Source organism: Haliotis rubra, unplaced genomic scaffold (genome assembly GCF_003918875.1).
Source record: "Haliotis rubra isolate DU_JTF1 unplaced genomic scaffold, ASM391887v1 Scf1382, whole genome shotgun sequence".
In the NCBI taxonomy this organism is placed as follows: Eukaryota; Metazoa; Mollusca; class Gastropoda; order Lepetellida; family Haliotidae; genus Haliotis; species Haliotis rubra.
Window position 1 is genome coordinate 107,858 of NW_025765317.1, and position 25,973 is coordinate 133,830.

At 40.3% G+C, this 25,973-nt stretch overlaps 1 protein-coding gene and 2 long non-coding RNA genes across 5 annotated transcripts in view; 1 reads left to right on the forward strand and 2 right to left on the reverse strand.

Moving 5' to 3' along the window:
- Window positions 1–2,827: 2,827 nt before the first annotated feature.
- Window positions 2,828–3,134, reverse strand: LOC124268471. The gene is made up of 2 exons (XR_006896285.1): window positions 3,038–3,134; window positions 2,828–3,004 (listed from the first exon to the last, which is right to left on the reverse strand). It is a non-coding gene; the product is annotated as an uncharacterized LOC124268471 (long non-coding RNA).
- LOC124268472 lies at window positions 2,975–14,901 on the forward strand. Its single transcript, XR_006896286.1, has 3 exons — window positions 2,975–3,092; window positions 14,789–14,792; window positions 14,890–14,901. It is a non-coding gene; the product is annotated as an uncharacterized LOC124268472 (long non-coding RNA).
- LOC124268468 (thymidine phosphorylase-like) overlaps window positions 8,161–25,973 on the reverse strand; it is a 37,973-nt gene continuing 20,160 nt past the window's right edge. For 2 of the 3 annotated variants that reach the window (XM_046703444.1, XM_046703446.1), the window contains exons 2-8: window positions 19,230–19,408; window positions 14,642–14,844; window positions 13,908–14,136; window positions 13,158–13,276; window positions 9,274–9,436; window positions 8,466–8,691; window positions 8,161–8,284 (exon numbers count right to left, since the gene is read on the reverse strand). In XM_046703444.1, the coding sequence (XP_046559400.1) occupies window positions 8,266–8,284; window positions 8,466–8,691; window positions 9,274–9,436; window positions 13,158–13,276; window positions 13,908–14,136; window positions 14,642–14,844; window positions 19,230–19,353 (1,083 nt within the window). In that variant the 5' untranslated portion in view covers window positions 19,354–19,408 and the 3' untranslated portion in view covers window positions 8,161–8,265. Of the gene's footprint in view, window positions 8,285–8,465; window positions 8,692–9,273; window positions 9,437–13,157; window positions 13,277–13,907; window positions 14,137–14,641; window positions 14,845–19,229; window positions 19,409–24,157; window positions 24,286–25,973 lie in introns of those variants that run through there. The other variant, XM_046703445.1, reaches the window with a different exon arrangement.

Here is a 25,973-nt window from a genome sequence, read left to right on the forward strand (position 1 = left end):
GTCCTTTGGGGAAAATTGCGATCGTGGGTTCGAATGCCGGTTCGCCCGTAAATATATATATTGGTTCGTTCCATGCTTATGGGTTTTACCGCAGTGGTAATCGCCTGTGACCTGCGTCACAATCAGGACTTTCACCCACATGAAGAGCAGCCAGGGAATAACTGAAATACAAAAAATCCAGATATCCGGATATTCAATTATCCGGACGATTTACGTAAAAACGAATGTGTCCGGATATCCGAGGTCTCACTGTACTGTTCAAAGCGGCGTTAAACTCAACTCGTTCACTCACAACCGTATTACTTCCAACCGTGGATACTTCTTTGAGAGACATTTAGAAGTTGGAATTCAATATATGAATGACCAACTTCTTTATTACCTTGCGAGCGACGTTTCAGTGTCTAGAACGGTGTTAGAACCTTTCTCCTTCCATAGATACTAACGGGGTAACACACTGACAAGTGAAGTCAGAATAAAGAGAAAATAGGTGTTTATTTCTGTGGAATGCTGGTATTTGGAACACAAAGAACACATAATCAGGAATCAGAATTAGACAGTGAATAGGTCAGACCACGAGGATGCGATGTTTAATCGTAGAAATGATCAGTTACTAGTATATAGCGAGGGCTAGGACCACGAGCGTCTGATGCTTAATGAACAAGGCGCACAAGGTGCGTGGTACGACCGTCCCATAGGTATTATTGTTTTATCATTATTATATGATATTTGTATATCGCCAATATCCAGCTCAGCTCAGCTGCTCAAAGGCGCTTTTGTTTTTCCCTCGATCACTGGATGTCAATCTCAACGACACATAGTATTTTTCAGTCTCAACTTCCTGGGAATCATACAACTCTATGTTTGTTGCAAGGTTCATATTTACGTGACCATTTCAAGTATTAAACATGAAATCCGAGTGGTGTAACCTATTTACATTCAATGAAATCTAAAACGTATAAAAACAACATTGTTTGGAAAATAGAATAAAACTATATTCGAGAACGATGCTTAACGTTTGTTCTTTTATTGTTTAAAATTGACGTTACGAAACAAGCAGGTTTGTAACTACCATTGTTCAAAACGCCCGGGCTTACACATGATTGTTGCTAAAAAAAGGTTGGGCAAGTCCTCAATACTGTCTAAATATATAGCTTTGCAACCTATCGGGCTTATACGAAAAATCGCTACGACTAGCATCTGAACTGAAAGTATAAAGTTTGAACGTACAAGCCTTTACTTATGATTATACTTGCCTATGTTGACAGACGTATTATGGCCAATCATTGGTCCGAGAAAAAGTGTGATGTTAACGAAAAGAGTAAAACCACACGCACACACACACTTCAATCACAGAATATCGTTTATATGATCACAGATTGACATAATATTGCAGTTTATATCGACAAATGTAATTAGTCAAAATCTGATGCACGTACCTACTAAGGATGGATCAGTTTATTGGGTACAGTTTTAACAAAAGTTATGTTGTGTTGTGACAAATTAGATGTGTATCCGTCTCAGCAGGCTCCCGGACAAAGACGAGACTGACGCTTAGTCTGTGAATATATAATTTAAACTTGATAGTAACAAATAAACCCATATAAATTGAAATGGATCTCCTGAAGAAATCTAGATTTAATTTATGGCTTTAGCATTGCAGGGAGGGCAAAGCGGTAGGGAAATAATAATGTGGTTCAGGGACTGTGAGACAGACTTGGACAAAGACCTGCACAACCACTCCCAGGTATAACAATGGTCGGTAACATTAAACGTATTCCAACAAAATCAGTGTTCAAACATATTACTTGTTAACATCAAGTCACAACATGCATAGATTAGCAGGGTCCCCTATGTTTGTTGTTCCCGACTCGCCTGCTCATGTTTTTGGGCGGTCGGTAGACTAACAACTAGTCTCTGAAATGAACATATTTTACTGAAAAAAGTTCATAGTAAAAAAAAAAAAAAATAATGAAAAGGAGCCCTGAGACTTTCTTCATTTTCAGAAGCTGAGGAAATCTAGACTTGCCACATTTTCTAGACTTGCGTTGGCTTTCTTGGATATATTTGCTTCAAGGTCTGTACGACAGACTAGGCGGTCTGGTGTGAATGTAATCAGGTGTTGATGTATTTTTAAACTGAATAAATCACAAATATCGTCTTTCATAATCATTCACGATCATTTAGTCTTGCTGTTACTATATTATTTATTGCTAATTCGGTCAGTTGGTCAAAACAGGAGTAATGGATAGATGGTTTAAATGGTGTTGGGTGATAGTATATAAATAGGACGGCTACAGAGAAGCCTTTTCTATCTGTGAGTGAGTGAGTTTAGTTTTACGACGCTGTTAGCAATATTTCAGCAGTATCACAGCGGGGGACACCAGAAATGGGCTTCACACATTGTACCCATGTGGGGAATGGAACCCTGGTCTTCAGCGTGACGAACCAACGCTTTAACCATTAGGCTACCCCACCGCCCCAGTCGCCTCTTATAACAAGCATGGGTTACTGAAGACTAGTTCTAACGCACATCTTCACGGATTGACTAAAAGGAAGTGCACAAAGTTATAACATGGGCAATCCATTTCCATAATGCTGTAGAGGAGTTTGTGTACAGAGGAGCATCTTTGTATATGGGGAGTCACAGCGATGCTGCCTAGAAGAGACATATACTTGGTACCTGAGTGTAAACGCCAAAATTTTTACTGTGACATAATAACATGATGAAAATCCCCTGAAAATGTTGACCCTGAGCTAACGCTTTCTCATTTACTGCTGGCCGCCTCAATCGTTCATGGTTGATTAAGAAACATAATATAGGAGTGCATTGTTTACTGTAACGCTGTATTGTACATTAAACACTGACCTGGGGTCGTTTATTTCTCCTATAAGATATCAAATGTCTTTACAGGCTCATTAAGTACGTTGATACAGTTTAAACTTTTCAGAAATATTTGCCAATATTCATATACCTGTAACGACACAACCTAAATATCGTTTCGATCTGAACAAAGTCAATTTTATGAACAGGGGTTACGTTTAGCACTTACTGAATACCCTCGCACACGTCAAAACTATGAAGAATGAGTAATGTACTTAAACTGTCATCTCAAATTGCGTCCAGTTTACGATCTCATCGTACCACAGTATGTCCAGAAATGAGGCCATGACAGAACCATGGGTTATCGTGAAATATAACACGGTTCTCCATTGATCTTTGCGGTTTATCGCGCATCTGTCTTATTTTATCTGTTTAATGTCACACCTGTGGCGGTCAGTGACACCTTGAACAGCTGATAATAAACATACACGAATGAGGCGATACGACAATCTCCGCGTTGACGCACTAAGCCCCGCTATACAAATTAGCACCAAAATGAACTGTATTTTGTTACGTGTATGCGTATGTATATTTTATGCGTAGTTTCATGTTCCCAATGATTGTGTAAAGGTATGTTGTTTAGTTGTAAGAAATCAGTGTATATATAAAGACGTCCAAAACAGGCGAAATTCGTTAAAAACGCAATGTATAAAATCCGAGTAAACTGAAAGAATTTGCTGAGTAATGCGCACGGTTTTCCCATGTACACTAAAACTCGTGACGTCACATGTTGTGTTTATGTTTCTAATCTCCAACCTCAACAAACAAGACAGTGGGAGGGAGAACCAAAAAACATATATAAAATCACTAACTATTTTACTTATTTTATGAAATTTTAAGATTTAGATCACTAGTTGCTCATCTTTACAGTTTATTTACGATGTAGTTGCTTAGCTTACCAAAAATGTTTTCGATAAATGTAGACAAAGAAAGATCACGATCGCTTGATTTTACATGAATATTAATGGGTAAGAGTATTAATTTATCACACCGGAGCATTAATGTCCACAGAAAATTGAGAAACATATTTTAACAGGTCAGAATGAATATTCATGGCGGCAGGAGATGGAAACCACAGACGAAACATACGAACAGCCTGATGGTCAGTACAAACACAATGTCACATGACCACCTGACATGTTGTACCCAAGCATTCACATTACTACTTAATGCGAATATAACTATACTAACTACAGAGATAGTTGGAACGAAATGTAATGAATGGTTATTAAAAAACCCAGGCTGATATCAAGCAAATAACAGTACACGTGTTCGGGTATACGAACTTTTAAAACATTGAACCTGAACTATCAATATAAAATAGCACTTATGTAAAATATAACCAACGGAAATAGTATTGACAGCTGACGAAGATAACCGGTTTAGAACATATGAAATGAATAACAGCTATATTTCTATACCGGAACTATCAATATAAAATAGCACTTATGTAAAATATAACCAACGGATATACATGTAGTATTGTATACAGTTGACGAAGATAACCGGTTTAGAATACCTGAAAGTCAATAACAGCTTTATTTCTATACCTTGAACTATCAGTATAAAATGGCACTTATCTAAAATATAATCAACGGATATACATGTAGTATTGTACAGTTGACGAAGATAACCGGTTAAGAATACCTGAAAGTCAATAACAGCTTTATTTCTATACCTTGAACTATCAGTATAAAATGGCACTTATGTCAAATATAATCAACGGATATACATGTAGTATTGTACAGTTGACGAAGATAACCGGTTTAGAATACATGAAAGTCAATAACAGCTTTATTTCTATACCTTGAACTATCAGTATAAAATGGCACTTATGTCAAATATAATCAACGGATATACATGTAGTATTGTACAGTTGACGAAGATAACCGGTTTAGAATACCTGAAAGTCAATAACAGCTTTATTTCTATACCTTGAACTATCAGTATAAAATGGCACTTATCTAAAATATAGCCAACGGATATACATGTAGTATTGTATACAGTTGACGAAGATAACCGGTTTAGAATACCTGAAAGTCAATAACAGCTATATTTCTATACCTTGAACTATCAGTATAAAATGGCACTTATGTAAAATACAACCAACGGATATACATGTAGTATTGTACAGTTGACGAAGATAACCGGTTTAGAATACCTGAAAGTCAATAACAGCTATATTTCTATACCTTGAACTATCAGTATAAAATGGCACTTATGTCAAATATAATCAACGGATATACATGTAGTATTGTACAGTTGACGAAGATAACCGGTTTAGAATACCTGAAAGTCAATAACAGCTTTATTTCTATACCTTGAACTATCAGTATAAAATGGCACTTATCTAAAATATAGCCAACGGATATACATGTAGTATTGTATACAGTTGACGAAGATAACCGGTTTAGAATACCTGAAAGTCAATAACAGCTTTATTTCTATACCTTGAACTATCAGTATAAAATGGCACTTATGTCAAATATAATCAACGGATATACATGTAGGTTTGTACAGTTGACGAAGATAACCGGTTTAGAATACCTGAAAGCCTATAACAGCTTTATTTCTATACCTTGAACTATCAGTATAAAATGGCACTTATGTCAAATATAATCAACGGATATACATGTAGTATTGTACAGTTGACGAAGATAACCGGTTTAGAATACCTGAAAGTCAATAACAGCTTTATTTCTATACCTTGAACTATCAATATAAAATAGCACTTATGTAAAATATAACCAACGGATATACATGTAGTATTGTATACAGTTGACGAAGATAACCGGTTTAGAATACCTGAAAGTCAATAACAGCTTTATTTCTATACCTTGAACTATCAGTATAAAATGGCACTTATGTCAAATATAATCAACGGATATACATGTAGTATTGTACAGTTGACGAAGATAACCGGTTTAGAATACTTGAAAGTCAATAACAGCTATATTTCTATACTTTGAACTATCAGTATAAAACGGCACTTATGTAAAATATAACCAATGGATATACAAGTAGTATTGTACAGTTGACGAAGATAACCGGTTTAGAATACATGAAAGTCAATAACAGCTATATTTCTATACTTTGAACTATCAGTATAAAACGGCACTTATGTAAAATATAACCAACGGATATACATGTAGTATTGTACAGTTGACGAAGATAACCGGTTTAGAATACATGAAAGTCAATAACAGCTATATTTCTATACTTTGAACTATCAGTATAAAACGGCACTTATGTAAAAGGTGAATAAAGCAAAGCAGAAACAATCCAGAATAGCCAAACCAAATATGTTCAATAATGTTAAAAATGTCCCAAGAGAGTGAGATCAAGTCTCTGTCATCTCCAAGAGTGAAGACATTTGTCCATCCTGTATCCTTGATTCCCAGCCTGGACCTATTATGGAAGCTTTACCACTTATTTAGCTGCTAAAATCCACGCGAGGTTATGATCCACCCACAAAGAACCCCCCAGCTTTGTCCTTGTTAAACTATATACTACGTATGCTTTGGATGTCCAATGGAAGACAAGGTATATGAACGTCAAAACTACTCACAGGTTCTACAATGTCTCCTAAAGGCATACCCATTTGTTTAAAGCAGATCAATAGGTATGAATGTCAAGGAAATGTATATGGAAGCACGATTCTTTCGAGTATAGCCATGAACAGGTATGACGGCGACGTCGGTATCAACCGGAAACGACTTCATGGACACGGCTGGTACAGGAAGCAGGAGCTTCACTGCCTATGGTGAGGGCTTGTTCCAGTTGGGCTCGTAGGTTGTCAGGAAGGCCATTCTTAGTATGAGCCCTGATCCATGGCTTACCTGTAAGGAGAGAAGATTGACGTTTAACTTAAGGAATGACAGTGCTACAGGTATATGAATACCTGGAGATGCTTATTGTCCCATCAGTACAGTGCATCTATATCCCATCACTTCCGGTCTCAGGGAAACAACAGTGTACTCATCTGTCTCCACCTACTGACCTTGCCCATTGTGTATCCCACCACAACCACTTCCGGTCTCAGGGAAACAACAGTGCACTCATCTGTCTCCACCTACTGACCTTGCCCAATCTGTATCCCACCACAACCACTTCCGGTCTCAGGGAAACAACAGTGCACTCACCTGTCTCCACCTACTGACCTTGCCCATTCTGTATCCCACCACAACCACTTCCGGTCTCAGGGAAACAACAGTGCACTCATCTGTCTCCACCTACTGACCTTGCCCATTCTGTATCCCACCACAACCACTTCCGGTCTCAGGGAAACAACAGTGCACTCATCTGTCTCCACCTACTGACCTTGCCCATTGTGTATCCCACCACAACCACTTCCGGTCTCAGGGAAACAACAGTACACTAATCTGTCTCCACCTACTGATCTTGCCCATTGTGTATCCCACCACAACCACTTCCGGTCTCAGGGAAACAACAGTACACTAATCTGTCTCCACCTACTGACCTTGCCCATTCTGTATCCCACCACAACCACTTCCGGTCTCAGGGAAACAACAGTACACTCATCTGTCTCCACCTACTGACCTTGCCCATTTTGTATCCCACCACAACAACTTCCGGTCTCAGGGAAACAACAGTACACTCATCTGTCTCCACCTACTGACCTTGCCCATTCTGTATCCCACCACAACCACTTCCGGTCTCAGGGAAACAACAGTGCACTCACCTGTCTCCACCTACTGACCTTGCCCATTGTGTATCCCACCACAACCACTTCCGGTCTCAGGGAAACAACAGTACACTCATCTGTCTCCACCTACTGATCTTGCCCATTGTGTATCCAACCACAACCACTTCCGGTCTCAGGGAAACAACAGTACACTCATCTGTCTCCACCTACTGACCTTGCCCATTTTGTATCCCACCACAACAACTTCCGGTCTCAGGGAAACAACAGTACACTAATCTGTCTCCACCTACTGACCTTGCCCATTCTGTATCCCACCACAACCACTTCCGGTCTCAGGGAAACAACAGTACACTAATCTGTCTCCACCTACTGACCTTGCCCATTTTGTATCCCACCACAACCACTTCCGGTCTCAGGGAAACAACAGTACACTCATCTGTCTCCACCTACTGACCTTGCCCATTCTGTATCCCACCACAACCACTTCCGGTCTCAGGGAAACAACAGTGCACTCACCTGTCTCCACCTACTGACCTTGCCCAATCTGTTTCCCACCAAAGCCACTTCCGGCCTCAGAGAAACAACAATACACTCACCTTTCTCCACCTTGTCTCCCACCGTAGCCAATAACTCCAGTCCTACTGTGTGGTCAATGGCTTCCCCAGCCTTGGATCTTCCCGCTCCAAGTTTTTGGGCCACAACTGCACACGCCATAGCGTTAATACCGGTCACATAGCCTACAAAAAATAACAAAACCATCATCGCCTTCATCCTCCTCCTCATCATGTACGAAATGCTAATAATCTCTAGATCTATATCTTGTTCGCCATTAATCTGCGGCTTCCTTTCTCGATGCTCCGTCTATTAACCACTGTTCCCAAGACAACTAACCCACGTAAAACTACATCAGAACTGTACCTGTTTCGGGAGAGGAGTTCTTTGATGGCACCAGCTCGCGGGAGAACACTGAAGACATCGGTGTCGGGGGCACACAAGGCGTCTGCCTTGGCAGGGTCCACTCCCTGAGCCTTCGCCATGTGGCAAAACCTGGCCAGGGCTGTGCCATCAGAAATGGTGTCCTTGACCATACGGCGACCTTCCTCCGAAGAGGGTGCTTTGCCTGCAACGCTTAATAACTCACCGCCTGTCAGAAGAAATGAACATGTACAGTCACAAGTGAACGATTGATTAAGGTGAGTTGGTTAGGTCAGTTTTAGAAATATTCCCACAATATCACAGCGGGGGACACCAGAAATGGGCGTCACATATTGTACCCATGTGGAACTGAACGAACGCTTTAACCACTAGGTTCCTCCACCGCCCACCGATTGATGTGGACATGTACTCGTTCAAACTTAATCACCATGCCCCGATTTCTCGAAACAAACTTAAGTTTTTACTCAAATTTCAAACTGAGTTTGACAATTTGAAACAGCTGAATTTTTAACTCAACTGCATTTTCAAAATGAAAAGGCCCAAATCTATCCACCAAACTCAAATTGTCTACTATGTTTTGAGTTTCATATCGATTTCTGTTAATCTGGGAAATGCATTTTACTGCATTTTCTCAAATTTGAGTAAGAACTCTAACTTAAGTCAGACTTAAGTTTGTTTCGAGAAATCAGGGCCAGGGATGTACGGAATTGCACATATATTTAATACACTTGTGCTAATTCCCCCACCCCCTCCATGTTTCAGTATGAAACTTTGGAATTGATATACCAACCTAACTCTATGACGAGATTTAGCAAATCATCAGGACCGTTGCCTTGGAGAGTCCAGACTGTTTCAGCCACTTCTAAAGCGTTGCCCACCATTTTGCCTAGTGGAGAGTTCATACTGGTGAGAAGGGACACCGTGTTTATCCCCAAACCATTGCCTGACCCAACCTGCCATACAAAAAACACACAAGTCAAGCAATAGCTCCTCAATGAGCGTCAACAGTTTTTTTTTAAGAAGTTGAGGCAGAAACGTATCGTAATAGTGTTGGAAGACTCACCGCTGAGTGAGTGAGTGAGTTTAGTTTTAAGCACCTTTTACCAATATTCCAGAAATATCACGATTGCGGACACCAGAAATGGGTTTCACACATTGTGCCGATGTGGGGAATCGTACCCGGGTCTCAAGTTCGGCGTGACGAGCGAACGCTTTACCCCATCACCTATTTAATGAGCTGAGACAGAAAGGAATGGTTTTAGTGTTGGAAGCCTCACTGCTGAATGTGCCTGTGAAAACAGGATATGAGTTATAGGGAGTTTGAGTAGTCTCCCCTTCAGATCAGTATTCCAGTCGTATCAGTATGTGTGTCAACGTGATGCGGGAGGTGCACTTATTGGACGTTTACCACTTCTGTGGAACCAACTAGCTAGGATATAATACTAGACCTAGAAACATGATCAACCGGGATTCGAACATCCAATTAAATAGTTCTGGCACGCCTAAGGGGCGCAACCCTGCACAGGGAGTGTGTGGGCTATCACGTGTATCGGATAGCTAGGGTTATACCAATGATATCAGCCTATCGCGATCCTAAAGGTTTTCAAGGGAATGGATGAAATAACTTTGCATATCTTGAAAACTATTGCATCAGTATAATGGCTGAAGCATACTCTTCCCACGCCTTCATCCAGCGTCGTGCGACACTTGCTCAAGGTTACAACATTCAAGGCCCCAGTAAAGCTATCAAAGCGTCAGTTGTCCAATTCACTTGCCTTTGCGTGTGTTTGTGCCATCGGTGGGTTATGATAGGCTCACTATTTGGTAGTGATTTATAAATTCTTGCTCATCATTTAGTAGAAATCAAATAATCCATTCTTTCTTGTCTATTCTTTTGACTATTGAATGGGTTTTGTCACTTATATTTTTGTGACTATCACAGTCAGTATTGCCATAGCAACAGTTGAGAGAGATTCTGAATCCAGTTGAAAAATAAATGATAAATATATTTTAAAAATAAAGATTTTTTTCGTCAATAGTATAAAATTATATATGATGCATAGACGGCATGAGTGTAGCCTGTACTAATATTTAACCTGTGTTCTATGTATCGTCAATGATCGATTCCGAGGCTTCGATCAGTCTTTACCATCATGCCTGTCACACCTGAAAACCTAATATCAGTCGCGTGTCGAAGCATCGTAACTTCCAATTGATAGATGTACTTTTTGGATAACCATCTAGTGGTATGTGGGCAATAATAAACATAACAGTGCTCGTTAGAAGTTTAGATAGCTTGCAGGTAAATATATAAATCGTGAACACGAGAGAATATGTCAAGGGTAAACAAATGACACACCTGTCACAGGTGAGCTTATCTCAGTGTTCCCTTTATAGACACCTTACCCTAAAATATCATCATGTAAACTTAATTGATGGTGTTAACCATGTCGTAACCAATTGTGTGATAAGCTCATCACGATATTGTATGTCGGCACATAGTGCACGCGTCTGAATAATAAGGGGCGACGGTACTGAAAATCTGCCCTAGGTATTGAAGCGTATCAGTACCATAATCTAAAACAGCTTTACCATCTACATGAAAGCTACTTATATCTATATACATTTTATTGTTTCGTTACTGAGAATGTGATATTGTATTTTGAACCTGTGATCCTAGTTGGATATAGTTCTCTTTCTCTCTCTCTCTCTCTCACAGAGGAGAGAGAGAGAGAGAGAGAGAGAGAGAGAGAGGGAGGGAGAGAGAGAGAGAGAGGGAGAGAGAGAGAGAGGGAGGGAGAGAGAGAGAGTAAAACAAATATTATTAACATATATATTAAATGAAGAGCTACTGTATTGAATGTTCTGATATCAATATATTCTACGTGGATGTCATTATTTTCTTCGTAGATGTCAGTATTTTCTACGTGGATGTCAGTATCATCTACGCACACACACACTACAGAAACGTCAGTATTTTCTACGTGGATGTCAGTATCATCTACGCACACACACACTACGTAGATGTCAGTATTTTCTACGTGGATGTCAGTATCATCTACGCACACACACACTACGTAGATGTCAGTATTTTCTACGTGGATGTCAGTATCATCTACGCACACACACACTACGTAGATGTCAGTATTTTCTACGTGGATGTCAGTATCATCTACGCACACACACTACGTAGATGTCAGTATTTTCTACGTGGATGTCAGTATCATCTACGCACACACACACTACGTAGATGTCAGTATTTTCTACGTGGATGTCAGTATTATCTACGCACACACACACTACAGAAACGTCAGTATTTTCTACGTGGATGTCAGTATCATCTACGCAAACACACACTACGTAGATGTCAGTATTTTCTACTCATTGTCAGTATATTCTACGCACACACACACACACACACTTTGTAGATGTCAGTATATTCTACGTAGATGTCAGTATCATCTACGCAGATTTAAGTACCATCTACGCTTACGTACATGATAAAATGTTATCAGACTGTGGCACAAACACGCTTCCATACCTACGCGGCTGTTGCCCTGCTGTTATCAGTACGGGCACGAGGTGACCCAAAGCCACACTACAAGAGATAAATACTCCATGGTACGCCAGTTGACCTACTGCCTTACAGGGCCATGGTCTTGACCTCGAATTTTCCACACATGTAACAGATTTACAATCGTTGGATCGCTAAGATACCATAAACTTATCTTTTAAGAGGGAGATAAAACATTCCTTTTCAGACAGGTTTTCCCTGAACTATTTGTTTTTACCATGACTCTTACTAGGTGTCTGTTTAACTGTTATATTATGTTTGCGCTTTATAAGTGTGCATTGATATACCCAAATGCTCCATATGTATATTTGGAGCGTGTGTAGTGTATATAGATATATACGTGGAGAAACAAAAAAAGGAACACAGGGGAATTCAACCGTTCCTTTATTATTTTCCAGTTTTAATCACCACAGCGCTATTCAAAGCTGGTGATGAAAACTAGAAAATATTAAAGGAACACTTGAGTTTTCCTGTGTTCCTTTATTTGTTTCTCTACGTATATATATATATAAAGATATACAAGGAAGAGAAATTGACCAGTGCACGGCGACACACAAATGGGATGTGAGTGAGTATAGTTTTAAACCGCTTTTAGCAATATTCCGGCAATATCACGGCGGGGCACACCAGGGATGGTCTTCACACGTTGTACTCATGTGGGGAATCGAACCCGGGTCTTCGGCGTGGCGAGGGAACGCTTTAACCACTTGGCTACACCATCACCCCGGTACACAAATATAGAAATTAATAAAATAATCACACGGCACGAATTGTTTTAAGATCTTGAAAATAAACTAAAACATGTAAGAACAAGTCAGGTCGTGTGATTATTTTGTAAATTTCCATACATACCTGCACATTACGCAAGCGCACGCACACAAAGGCACACGTACAATGTATATCATATAATATATATGAGTAGGTCAATGATATGGGTTCGGCAGTTAACCAAATATACAATAATATACGCACGTACACGCATTATTATCATTATTATTGCAATAGTCGCACCTAAACTGCAATAGGATCGTAATAGCATTGTAAATATCGCAATGCTGTTGCTGCTGCCTTCGATCGTCACCCCTACTAATATGTCCTACCATCATCCGTGCTAGCTTCCTAGCTGTATCAATGTCCTTGAGAAAAGCCCCGTTGCCGAACTTTACGTCCAGCACTAAAGCGTCTATCTTCTCCGCAGCCTTCTTGGAAATGATTGATCCTGTAAACATCGAATGACTGAGTGATTGTTTTTGGTTGTTTGGTTGTTGTTAACGCCGCATTCAGCAATATTCCAGCTATATGGCGGCGGTAATCGAGTCTTGACCAGACAATCCAGTGATCAAAAGCATGAGCATTGATCTACGCACTTGGGATACGATGACATGTGTCAAACAAGTCATCGAGCCAGATTTTTTCTGTTTTGGTCGAATCCATGTTTCCAGTATAGGCTTTCTTTAGCTGGGCGACCCGTGAAGGTCCGGGTTAGATCTGATCTTCAGTAACCGATGCTTGTCGTAAAAGGCGACTTACGGGATCAGATGGTCAGGCTCGCTGACTTGGTTGACACATGTCATCGTATTTAGATTGGGTAGATCGATGCTCATACTGTTAATCACTGGATTGTAAGGTCCAGACTCGATTATTTACAGACTGCCGCCATATAGCTGGAATATTGCAACGTGTGGCGTAAAACTAAACTCACTCACTCTTTAGCTCCGCAGTTTAGATGTAATCGTACAAGACTTAAAACCGGGATTTCTCTTTATTTCGGATCGGGTTTTGTCATTTTTAAGCTACAAAAGAGAATTTCCAAAGATATCACTGTTTATATTCGAGTCAGCACGAGTCACCTGTTATTAGCCCGAGATTGTCCACAGTGGCTGTGACGTCACGTATTGCGTACATCTTGCTGTCAGCAGGACACAGTTTCTTTGTCTGACCCACAATGCAACAGCCAACAGTTTCGATGATATCCAGCATCTTCTCTGACGTCACAGAGACTTGGAATCCTGGGATAGATTCAAGTTTGTCCAGCGTCCCTCCTGTATGTTCCAGACCTCGTCCGGAGATCATTGGAACCTGGAAACACAGACCTCGTTGGTGTACCTCAGTAAATCATTCATCGATACTTTCCCAAGCCTGTGGCTATGAGGTAAGCTAGTGTCAGTAATTTTAGCACCTGACCATAACGCTTCCTGTTCGATTCTGTCATTTGAAATGGTTTCTTCCTCGTTATACACTGGCATTTTACTAAGCGTTACGTATAACGTCTCGTTTTATTCGACTGAAAATGTTAACATCCTGGACCTGAGGTAATGACATCTGACCTCTTCAGCTACAGGTTATGTTCAACTGAAATATCTTATTGCATTACAGCTAGTCTGAGTCCCTTGCCCTAGAAAGTAAACTAAATAGGAGTCCCGTCTAGAATGGTTAGGCAAGTCTACATTGACCCAAGGCTCGGATAAAGAATTGGTCTGGGCTCCTTTGGGATTTTACTTATATTTTGAATAAGATAGGTTTATTACCAGATTAAATGTCATAGTACGTTACAGAATGAAACAAACAGGCAAGACGCTCTTACCTTTACCCCACAGGCTGCCAGTGCTGGGGCGAGGATTAGGCTGACTTTGTCCCCGACCCCACCAGTGCTGTGTTTGTCCACTAAGTTTCCCTTCCACTCCTCCGGCCAACTCAGCGTATCCCCCGAGTTCATCATGGCGCGGGTCAGGTCTGTCGTTTCCCTCATAGTCAGATCGTTTAAGTACATGGCCATAAGCATGGCGCCTGTAACACAGAATACCATAAAAATACCAGGATACCATCAAAAAGTTTATTGTCAAGTAGCACATTATAAGCATGACGCCTTTAACATAGAATACCACCTATAGTGCACCTGTAACACCATTGTCAGGGCACCTGCAACTAAGAAGACCATTATCAGGGCACCTGCAACTAAGAAGACCATTATCAGGGAACCAGTAACTAAGAAGACCATTAGTAGGGAACCATTAACTAAGAAGACCATTAGTATGTAACTAAGAAGACCATTAGTAGGGCACCTGTAACTAAGAAGACCATTAGCAAGGCACCTGTAACTCAGAACACCATTAGTAGGGCACCTGTAACTCAGAACACCATTAGCAAGGCACCTGTACCTCAGAACACCATTAGCAAGGCACCTGTACCTCAGAACACCATTAGCAAGGCACCTGTACCTCAGAACACCATTAGCAAGGCACCTGTACCTCAGAACACCATTAGCAAGGCACCTGTACCTCAGAACACCATTAGCAGGGCACCTACAACTCAGAACACCATTATCGGGCACCTGCAACTCGGAATGCCATCAGCAGGGCATTGGTAACATAAAATACAATCATTGGAGCACCTTTAGCCAAGAATGACATCAAAATATGGGTTTACTAAGGAATTCCTCCAGAATGTCACCTAGAACAGAGAACACCATCAATAGGGAACATGTAACTCGGAATGAGTAATGACTGTCCAGCTTTACCCCACTGGCGTTTGTACCGGGCAATGCAATTATGGAAACCACGGACATCAAATCGCCTAATCACCGGAATAGGGTGACATGTCATCAACCAGGTGACCACCTGCCCACAGATTCACTTAGTGACCTCGTTGACAAGGTCTGGTTGCAGTAAGCCTACGTATTCTTACCTGGAATCTTCGTATTTATTGAGATTAAGATATACGTGGTTATATACATGTACATGATATCGACCTGTAATTAATGGAACGATCTGGACTGATGTTAATGTCTGTGGTCAGCAGATCTCCCGAAATAGTTGATCTGGATATCTTGATGATACCTAATGAGTCTACACGGATGTTTTGTTTTTGTTTTTTCTATAAACTGTGAATGATTAGCAGGGCGATTGGTATGCCTGTTTGCGTGGATGTATTAACCAACAGTACATGTAGCTCAGAGGTCAGAATCAGACGATGTATGTCGCAGACACACATTTAGTGTACTTAGGTTGTATTAATGTCTTCGTGTTTACTGGAAGTTGTTGTGGGCGGTGGTACATACATATTTCTGTGTCACGGATGCTTATATCGGTGGTACATACATATTTCTGTGTCATGGATGCTTATATCGGTGGTACATACATATTTCTGTGTCACGAAAGCTGTGCTGGAATAGATGGGACATTTATATCCCTGTTCTTTGTGAAGACTTGCTGCTATTTTATGAACAGCTCTATGTTGAGAAGTTATTTTCTATTTTAACTGCGGTAAGACAGACTAACATTAACAATGGACATGTAAATTTCCCAATGTGTCCTTGCACATGAGAAAAAAACTGACAAAACTTCGTCCGACCTTTAGACAGCTTTAAACATCATCTATTTCATGCCGGAATTGAATAAAACCAAATGGCGATCTGTTTTGAAGAAAGGTGTAGGACATATACCTCGACGTTAAGCAAACTCAGATTAGACACACAATATTTCTTTGCTTGTAAGTATCCTTCACGGATTTACTCCAGAAATGGATACCTGGATGTTGAGGATTTCCGAGGTTTTACAGTTTTCGATTTGCCGTGTGACCTACTGGTCTGTAGATAGCATTTACTACGATACCAAAACGTTTCCAGTTGATGGTTGACAGTATTTGCATACCTTGGTGGTGGTGATATTTAATGTGTGCTAGTGGTGAACCAATGTTTCATCCATAGTCCCCAGTCGTTGTAATAACCATTCTGGATCATCCCCAAACAGAGCTAGATTATCATGAGAATGTTGTGTCTGGTGTGTTCTTAGGAACCCAAATGAGCTAATGCCCGTTTCAGTTATAACGGACTGTACTCTGTCCTGGGACATGGCTACCGAAGCAGAAATATGATGCTCCGCCGCATCATGGATCCTCTAGATCATTTCTGGTGTTGCTGGGGCAACGGACTTTCCAGGACTTTTGGTCGTCCTCAAGGCTCTCCCTGCATCGCTCAAACCAGAAACCATATCCTAGTATATTATCTCTGCTCAAATTCTACTCTCACTCCTTCTGTGAGGCTCTATCAACCCTAGTGCCAACATGTGGCCAATGGGCTATAGCAGGGAACAGAGACTGAATATAATCGGGCCAAATAACCTTGAGATGACGGGAAACAGTGTGATTTGAATCCTGAGCATTGAATCATGTATATCAGCGCATTAGAAATGTTCCTCTTACCCAGCATGTGCACTAAACTATTTATACCATATGCAAATGACTGTATGATGGCCTGTGGCCTTTTACTGCATAAACTTGTCTGACTGTCTCAATCATGAACAGGATGTGGTAATAATCATGGGCACGGTGTCGTAATAACTACGTTGTTTAGTCATAACAATTCCGTATTTGGAAAACGATTTCCGAGAAACAGATGCCAAAGCAGGACACATACTTTCCGAGAACTGGTTGCCGGCGAGGTTTGTTTGGTGAACGGAAAATAGCCATATATACCATAGCATTAATTTGTTGACATCGATGATATTGACAAGTAACAGCTGATCTATATGACTCTTGTTTAGCAAAGCTGGACTTTTTATGGAAGATTTCGAATTAATGCCTGGTGGAATATTGACAAAAAAACAATAGAAATATGTTAGTTCTGTCAATGCCTGTGTGTTAAATATGGGTTAATTTTCCAGCGTCACCTTGTAGACTTTGTGTGACCATATTGTACTGTTATGAGGGGCGACCGCGCAATGCTTCATCTCGCCAAATGTATGACGAGTGTAGCTATGAGTGAGTGAGTGAGTTTGGTTTTACGCCGCTTTTAGCAATATTCCAGCAATAGCACGGCGGGGGACACCAAAAATGGGCTTAACACTTTGTACCCATGTGGGGAATCGAACCCGGGTCTTCGGCGTGACGAGCGAACGCCTTAACCACTAGGCTACCCCGCCACCCCAGTGTAGCTATGAGCTGTCACAACAATTCAACTCATATTCGGCTTGTAATAACACGGGCAAATTAAAGTTAGCCCTACAGTTACATCATCAAATCAAATCTGTGTCTTAGCCGCTCACTCACAGTCGATCGTTTTCGTGATAATGTCATTGTCATAATGTCGGATGGATAATTAATCGTTGAGTGGAACAATATTTCATATTTATGATATCATAAAGAACCTCTCCTTGAAGAGACGTGAAGTAGTGTTTCACTGTTAGCATACAAAAAGTCTTGCCATTGGAATAACACTTCTGCTTATATCCCCAGAGGGGGCGGAGGGGTAGCCAAGTTGTTAAAGCGTTCACAGGTCACGCGGAAGGCCCATGTTCTATTCCCCAGATGGGTAAAATGGGTGAAGCCCATTCCTGGTGTCCTTCGTTGTGTACGTATTCTCCATTAAGTATACGCTGTATGTCATGAATCCACTGGATTAGCCTATGTATATACTCATGAAAAGAAGTATCGCAACACCCAATAGTTTTCATATGATCACTATGTTACCATTAACCATAGCAGAGGATTTTATCCAAACCTCAATTAAATATGCAATAAGTATTAAACGACAAATCTAAATGCAAAGAGAACGAAAACTGTAGGCTGTTCACGGAACATGGCCAAAAGACTGCCTCATTATTGTTGCGCTGGTAACTATGGTCGCATGACGTTGACAAGTTAGCATTTTCAGATTGCTGAGGTTTTCTGGCCAGTCGGCTGATAGTCGATGGATTACAACTAATATCCCATGCAATAACCCTGAATACTATGCCAGCATTTAGTATACCCATAACAAGCCATGTTTGAGCAATTGCCAGTTTAGGAAGCCCCATATTCGCTTAACAACAACAAAAAATATTGTTTTTCGAGTTATCGAGACGAAAGAACGATTTATTGAAACTTAATATTTGGTTAATGACGGGTATACGTATTGCACGTGATGATCGCCTATGATCGTAGCACGTGCGTAAAATAAAAATGTATGAATCGCTCCAAGGGTAAACATAATCATATAAACAAACAAAATGATGATATCAATACCAATGGCTATATCATAGTTGTTGCGATACTTTATCCCATGTGTATATTTAGCAATAGTCCCTGGTGTGAATACGCCATACACGTGACATGTATTATAAATAAATAATATGCCTGAATATACGCCCTCCATTAATATGGCATGTATGGTGTATTCTCCCATTATCCCGACTCACCGATCTGGGAGTCCTGTACGCTGTTGTTGGCGATGCCGTTGACGAAGGCTTCAATTTCATCCCGACTTAGTTCCTCCTTATTCCTCTTCTTGGTGATGAGGGCGGGGAAGCTTACCGACGACATCTTCCTCTACGTTGATGTATCCCAAGATGTTTCCTCCAGCACCGGACACGACCAGCTACAATATTAACAAAGACCAATAAAACAATGGTATTCTGATGCCTGTTTACAATCCCTTGTTTAAGAGCTAACTGTTTTCCGCGGCGAGCGGTACACTGTTTGTTGTGTAGAAGAGAGTGTTTGACACGACCGCAGGCCGCGAGTTACGCCTACATGTGTGATAACCGACTTTACTCCACGCATAGAAAATATTGACTTCTTTGTGGACCGATAAGGCACACATGTCTACTTTCACCGAGGTCATTATACGACCGCAAGGGCTGCATTGATACACAAATATACAAACTGGAAAGTCAGTATCTTCAAACTAAAAGTGAAAATAGCCATAGAATATAATGTCACTCCATATTTGCATTTAAATATCAAACTGCACGTGCATGGATGTAAATCATGCATAGCTAACCCTGCACAGTTCTTCCGTTGATATGAACTAAGAGCGCACACACAAACCTGAGATACATGTGTAGTCGATTATATTACGATTTATACAGAATTGATAAAAGGGTCACCGAACTGTATGTGTTTAAATGCAAGTGAAAATGCATATTATTACCTCGTAGAATGTGCATCGTTTAGTTATCAGCGTGTAAATATGTTTACCACCGCTAAAAATATTTTCTTTGAGTGACATTATAGAAGTTGGGAAGTACAATATAGAACAAACTTTATGGATAACAACTTCCCTTGTTAGTTTGTTCTATATTGCTAAAAATATTGTTCATAACATGCTTGTTGACGTGAACGCACTGCTATATGGCAAAACACAAAGTTCCGACGTTCTATTGAATCTTAAAAGAAACAATAATATTAAATATAATCTTACAATCATTTACAATATACAACATCATATTAGCTTTACACCCATGCAATTAGACTATTTGACAGTATATATTCCATGGGTAACAGCGGTCTATTGTGCTATTATTAATCACAGAAATTCATATCATGACATTTTCAGCAATAGCTGCTTATCGCCTGGGTCGTATACCACACGTGTGTATAACGTAATTATCTTATTCCGGCACTTACAGCCGCGAGTAAAAAATACAAGTTTGTGATTGCTGAGATTGACTTGTCGTGGAAGAGATGGAATCACAGCTCGACATATTTTTATTTGTGATCTATTCGTCTTTTGTATACCAACTAAAGAAGTTTGGACTCAACCCATTTTTCGCCTTTATCCTGAGCTAATAACCCGTTAACAGCGTTAGCTAAAAGTGCGTAGCTTGGGCCAGCATAGTCAGCAATGCCACTTTCAACAAAGTATCACTTCTCATCAGTATCACTTTCTAAAACAATATTCACAGGACAACATTGGCAACACACTGAACAGGTACTTTGCCATTTCTGTCATGATACCTTGTGATCATATTGACATGAGGGGCGGTGGGGTAGCCTAGTGGTTTAAGCGTTTGCTCGTCACGCCGAAGACCTGGGTTCGATTCCCCAAGTGGGTACAATGTGTGAAGCCCATTTCTGGTGTCCCCCGCCGTGATATTGCTGGAATATTGCTAAAAGCGGCGTAAAACCATACTCACTCATATTGATATGAAAAAGTAGCACATAATTGTTGAATAGGGATTGGGAAAATATCTTTATCGAAAGGACTGCGATTTCTCTATTGAGACTTTTCTTAAAGTACTTTCGTCTTGTCCTGGGCTTCTTTCAACTTATTTATGGAAACTTCACAAGCTTTCAAAAGTCTAGTCCGAAATGATGAAACATGGTTCAACAAACTTAATTCAGACCCATCATTAAGCCATTGCTAAAATGCTTTAAAAGTCCACGAACAGTATGACAAAAGACAAGGTAGGAAGACTGTTGAGTCCCTCACAGTAAGCAACAACACACCAATGCCTTCACCCCAGTCCTTCTCAGCCTTAAAACAGTAAGTCCTTACCATGTTCTTAAGAGTTTGATGTCATTTCACTGGAGCTCCCTAATATCCAGGGTGAAATGCACTAGATTTAATCTGAGTAATGCCTAACTGATGCATAGCCTGTTGAAATAACCTAACATGAAATTGGAACCTTAACCTGCCTTAACAGTCCTGGGTAACCCAAACATGTAGTTATATGGTTACATGTAAGCATGTACAGATCGCCTTTATTCAAAGGACCAAAAACCATACTGAAACTGCTGAATCGCTCTTCAAAAGCTGGAACGGGTTGACATTTTCTGATTTGATTTGCCTACCATTTAACACACATTGCATTTTTTGCAAAATTCAGCCACATAATGCGACAAATTATGGTAAATGACATGACTTTTGCCACAAATTTGGTTTACATCCACGTTTCATGGGCTTAACTCAAAAAATGTTTTCGAAGGGAATTTGGGAGAACAATCCATCCTTGAAAAAATAGCAAACTGTTACCTTGTTATCTTCTTTTCATGAGAGTGATCTGGTGACAAGAACTTTGAGTGGGTCATATCCCTGTAACCTAACCAACTGCTCCCTGCCCAGAACTGGTTCCATAACAGCCAAACTTCCAGAACTTCCGAACTTGGGAATGATCCATGAAAGCGCCAACCATTTCGTGAGTGGAATCATTCTCAGAAGACACTTCCAGTACTTTCCGAAGTGCGAGGCTCATGACAAACAACAGGATCAGTCAAACCAGCCAAAGTCCACATTTTGATAGGGAGAGTTTCTACAATCTACACCAACCCATACCCCAAGTCAGTGTTCAAATTCACCACATGGAGAAGTGCATTTGTAAAACAGCATAGGCCCTCTAACAATACCTCAGAGGGCAACTCTGGTGTAACTGTTCAACTTTCTGCACTTGAAGATAGGTCCGAATGTCTCCTTACACACAATGCTTAAAGTCCTTAAGCAAAACCAACTTCCCACTCAATCAAAACCATTGACCTCTTTACAAAAACACTACTTATGAAACAAAGTTTCCTTCTTCCTAGCAAGTAAGTGAGTAAAGTTTTCATATTTCAGCAATATCGCGGCAAGGGACACCAGAAATGGGATTTACACACTGTACCCATGAGGGGAATCGAACCATGTCTTAGGCGTGACGAGCGAACGCTTTAACATCTAGGCTAAACCTCCTTCTCCCCAGCAACGCATCAAAGGTACTACCCTCAGTTTTCTTAGCAGACCTAAACTTTGCTTGTAAGCTTCAGGAACAAATTCACAAGCCTTTAAAACTACAGCCGTAACAGTCTGATAATCAGAACTCCTATCAACAAGTAATGGAGGACACACTACCTGAGCCTTCCCCATTAACACACTATGAAATAACATGGTCCGTTGATTATCAGGCCTTTCAATTCTTAGCCACCTTTTCAGAACGTAAGAACATCTTTTCACTTGTTGACCCGTTAAGGTTCTATGAGAAGGATGACTTTGCAGTTTGAGTTGTTTCATTTGAATCTGACTTTTCACCATTCACTGAGACATAACAACGTGCGTTATGGGTGAATAACTACACCCATGGACATTTCAAGTCAAGAGCCATCCCTGATTTGTTGACAATGGACAGTAAAAGGTTTATTACCATGTTTAGTGAGACGCACATGTGAACTTACAAAGTTCGCTTACTATGATCAAGTAGTTTCTACACTTTTTTGGTCATGGTCAAGTATTCGACACTTCTCAAAAATCCTGCACTGAACTATGCTTAGAAAAGTATAGTGACATGGCAAGATTCTCCATCGACAGAGGTGGCCTATCGGACAGAAGTGTGAGTGGAAGTTCTATACTCTCCTACGTAGAGTGTTCCTCCGGACCTCTGCCTTCTGTGAGTGAGTTTAGTTTTACGCCGCATTCAGTAATATTCCAGCTATATGGCAGCGGTCTGTAAATAATCGAGTCTGGACCAGACAATCCAGTGATCAACAACATGAGCATCTTACTGCGCAATTGGGATACGATGACATCTGTCAACCAAGTCAGCGAGCCTGGCGGGTATAAAATATAGTTACGTGTTAAAACCAAAGTTGAAATTTGAAGTGAAACAAAGGAATGTGATACATGTAACATTAAAGTCAAAATTACAAATGAATACAAATCAGTACAAAGGTATTACAGCAGTGGCGGTAGAAAATAGAGTGGCAGTATAAATTCAAAGAGAGTATAGTGAAAAGCTGGTAATATTCCCCCACAGCAACCATGATCAAACCTAGGCTGAGTATGCAGGGTACGAATGATCTCTACACAATTGTTGGTCTTCTTGTATATAACTTGAGGTGTAATTTGGGATGGGAGGCAGGAGTTAGCTCCCTTCATATACCTAAGAAAAATACTCTTCAACTCCCCGAGTTCGAAAATGTACACGTTTGTTTCAAAGGTACAGCTTTGTATGATATATATCCAAGGAGTTGGGAAATATCTGAAAATATAGCGTATGTTGTACAATCCGGCTTTTGTCCCTGTGAGTGTGAGGTGGGAGTCATGAGTTAGCTCCCGTTATATGCCAAAGAAGAAAAGACTCTTCAACTCCCTGGGTCAGAACATACTGGAGAGGCCCACATGGTTGTTGTATACAGCAGTACCTTCCAGTTCCAGAACTCTGTCTAAATATAGCCCAAGTCTAAATATAGCACATCACTGCCCCCCCTACTGGGGGTCAACAGAAACAATGCAATACACTTGGAACATTCTTCCACAATGACAAACATTGCCACATAGCAATATGTAAAGCACATAATTTGCCAAAGACACTGGTGATTAAGGAAATTCGACTTGCTATTAAGGTAGCTCAATAGAAACTAGAACTAGATAACTTACAGTTGATGCTAAGCATACGATGTACTCTCAGGTGGATACGACTGAATTGTGAGAAGGTACCAAGCCCATGACAAGACACTTTGAAATCCCCGTCCATCCTGCCACCCTCCGTACTGTGTGTCGTATTTATGACAGAAATAAATCAAGTGAAGCGGGCAGATGGCACAGCAAAGGCACATTTGCCGATCAGTGGGTTGTGACGACAGTAAGAGTAAGAATGATCTCCACTCAATTCTTGATCTTCTTGTAACTTGAGATGTAATCACCACACGAAGGAACAGCATTTCCCCAAATTACTTACCCTAGTAAATGAACGTTTCATCCTGCGGCCATAATAATTATAATTAGTCCATTTGTATTGCGCTAAATCCACACCAACAGCATGCTCATAGCGCAGACAAGATAGAATTTAGGAGTCACTTGTAAAACATAGACAAAAGGTATGTCTTTAGGTTTGCTTTGAAACATGTGACTGTTGGGCTTGTTCTAAGGTGAGCTGGTAGCTCATTTCAGTTCATCGCGGCCGCCACTTGAAAGGAACGAAAACCATAGGATTTCAACTTCCATTTTTGAATGTGAAGTGATGATATGAACAACGTTTAAAATCTACCTATCTACGAGATGATATATTCTTGAAGTAAGGAAACATTTTCAGCTAAGTCGTTCCAAGAATATACTTAATCGTTTCGTCTAATAAATTGAAAACTATCGATTCATACATATAAACACACAACATGCAACAAATATACCATTATATTTTCCCGTGCCCTGTGTATCGGAGTCTCCGTTGTAAATATAAACATATCCAACCATATTTAGACAAGTTTTATGAAAATAACAAGTAACAAGCAGGACGTACGTGGAAGATTCCAAATTTATGGGGTTTTTTAATAATTACAAGAACCAGAAATATGTCCCTTCTGTCGACACATACGTGTTAAATATGGGTTAATTTCCCAGTGTGATCTTTTTTGACAGCATTGTAATGTTATGAGGCGAGTGACTATACAATGCTTCATGCTGCCAACTGTATGACGATTGACTTCGTTGGTGGGTATACTAGACGTTGAGGAGATGAAGAATGAGTACATTTTCATGGATATATGGATATACTTCTTTATTCTTCAAGAGTGTCTCTCGCACGGAGTCTGATCATCTCCCACTCACAACCACAATCTCATCCCTGTTCGATGTGGACAGGCCAGCCGGTGATAAGTATTTTCATTGTAGTAACAGAAATAAATGGAATAATGAAAAATCACAATTATATCTTGATAACCTGCAAAATGCTGATACAAGTGATTTGTTTCAGGACTTTATGAGCAGTCTACATGTCAACACTGACAAAGCATTAAACATACTGCAGCGCATTCTGCAAACCTGTGGGCGAGATATGGAATGTAGACAACCCAAAACCATCAACACTAAACAACAACCAGAACAAACTGCTTAATGTGTTTAGAAAAACAACAACATTTGAGAATCTGAATAGATACAAAGACATTAGATCTCAGTTCAAACAGACTTGTAAAGCTAAAAAGATAGCTATAAACGTTCCATTACTCAAAAAACACACGATGCAGCTTGTTCCAGAGACTGCTCAGCATTCTGGCGACTTGTGAAAAAATATACCACAACTCGCGCCATGGAAGAAAGTGTAACGCCATCAACATTGGCTGAATACTTTAAGGACTTGTTAAAACCCAACGTTGCCAGAAAATGGCAACTTTTCAGAAGATGCCAAATCATGGATTGATAAACATGACTTTAATACATGTGTTGATTGTATTAATGACGATAATATTCTATCATGTGA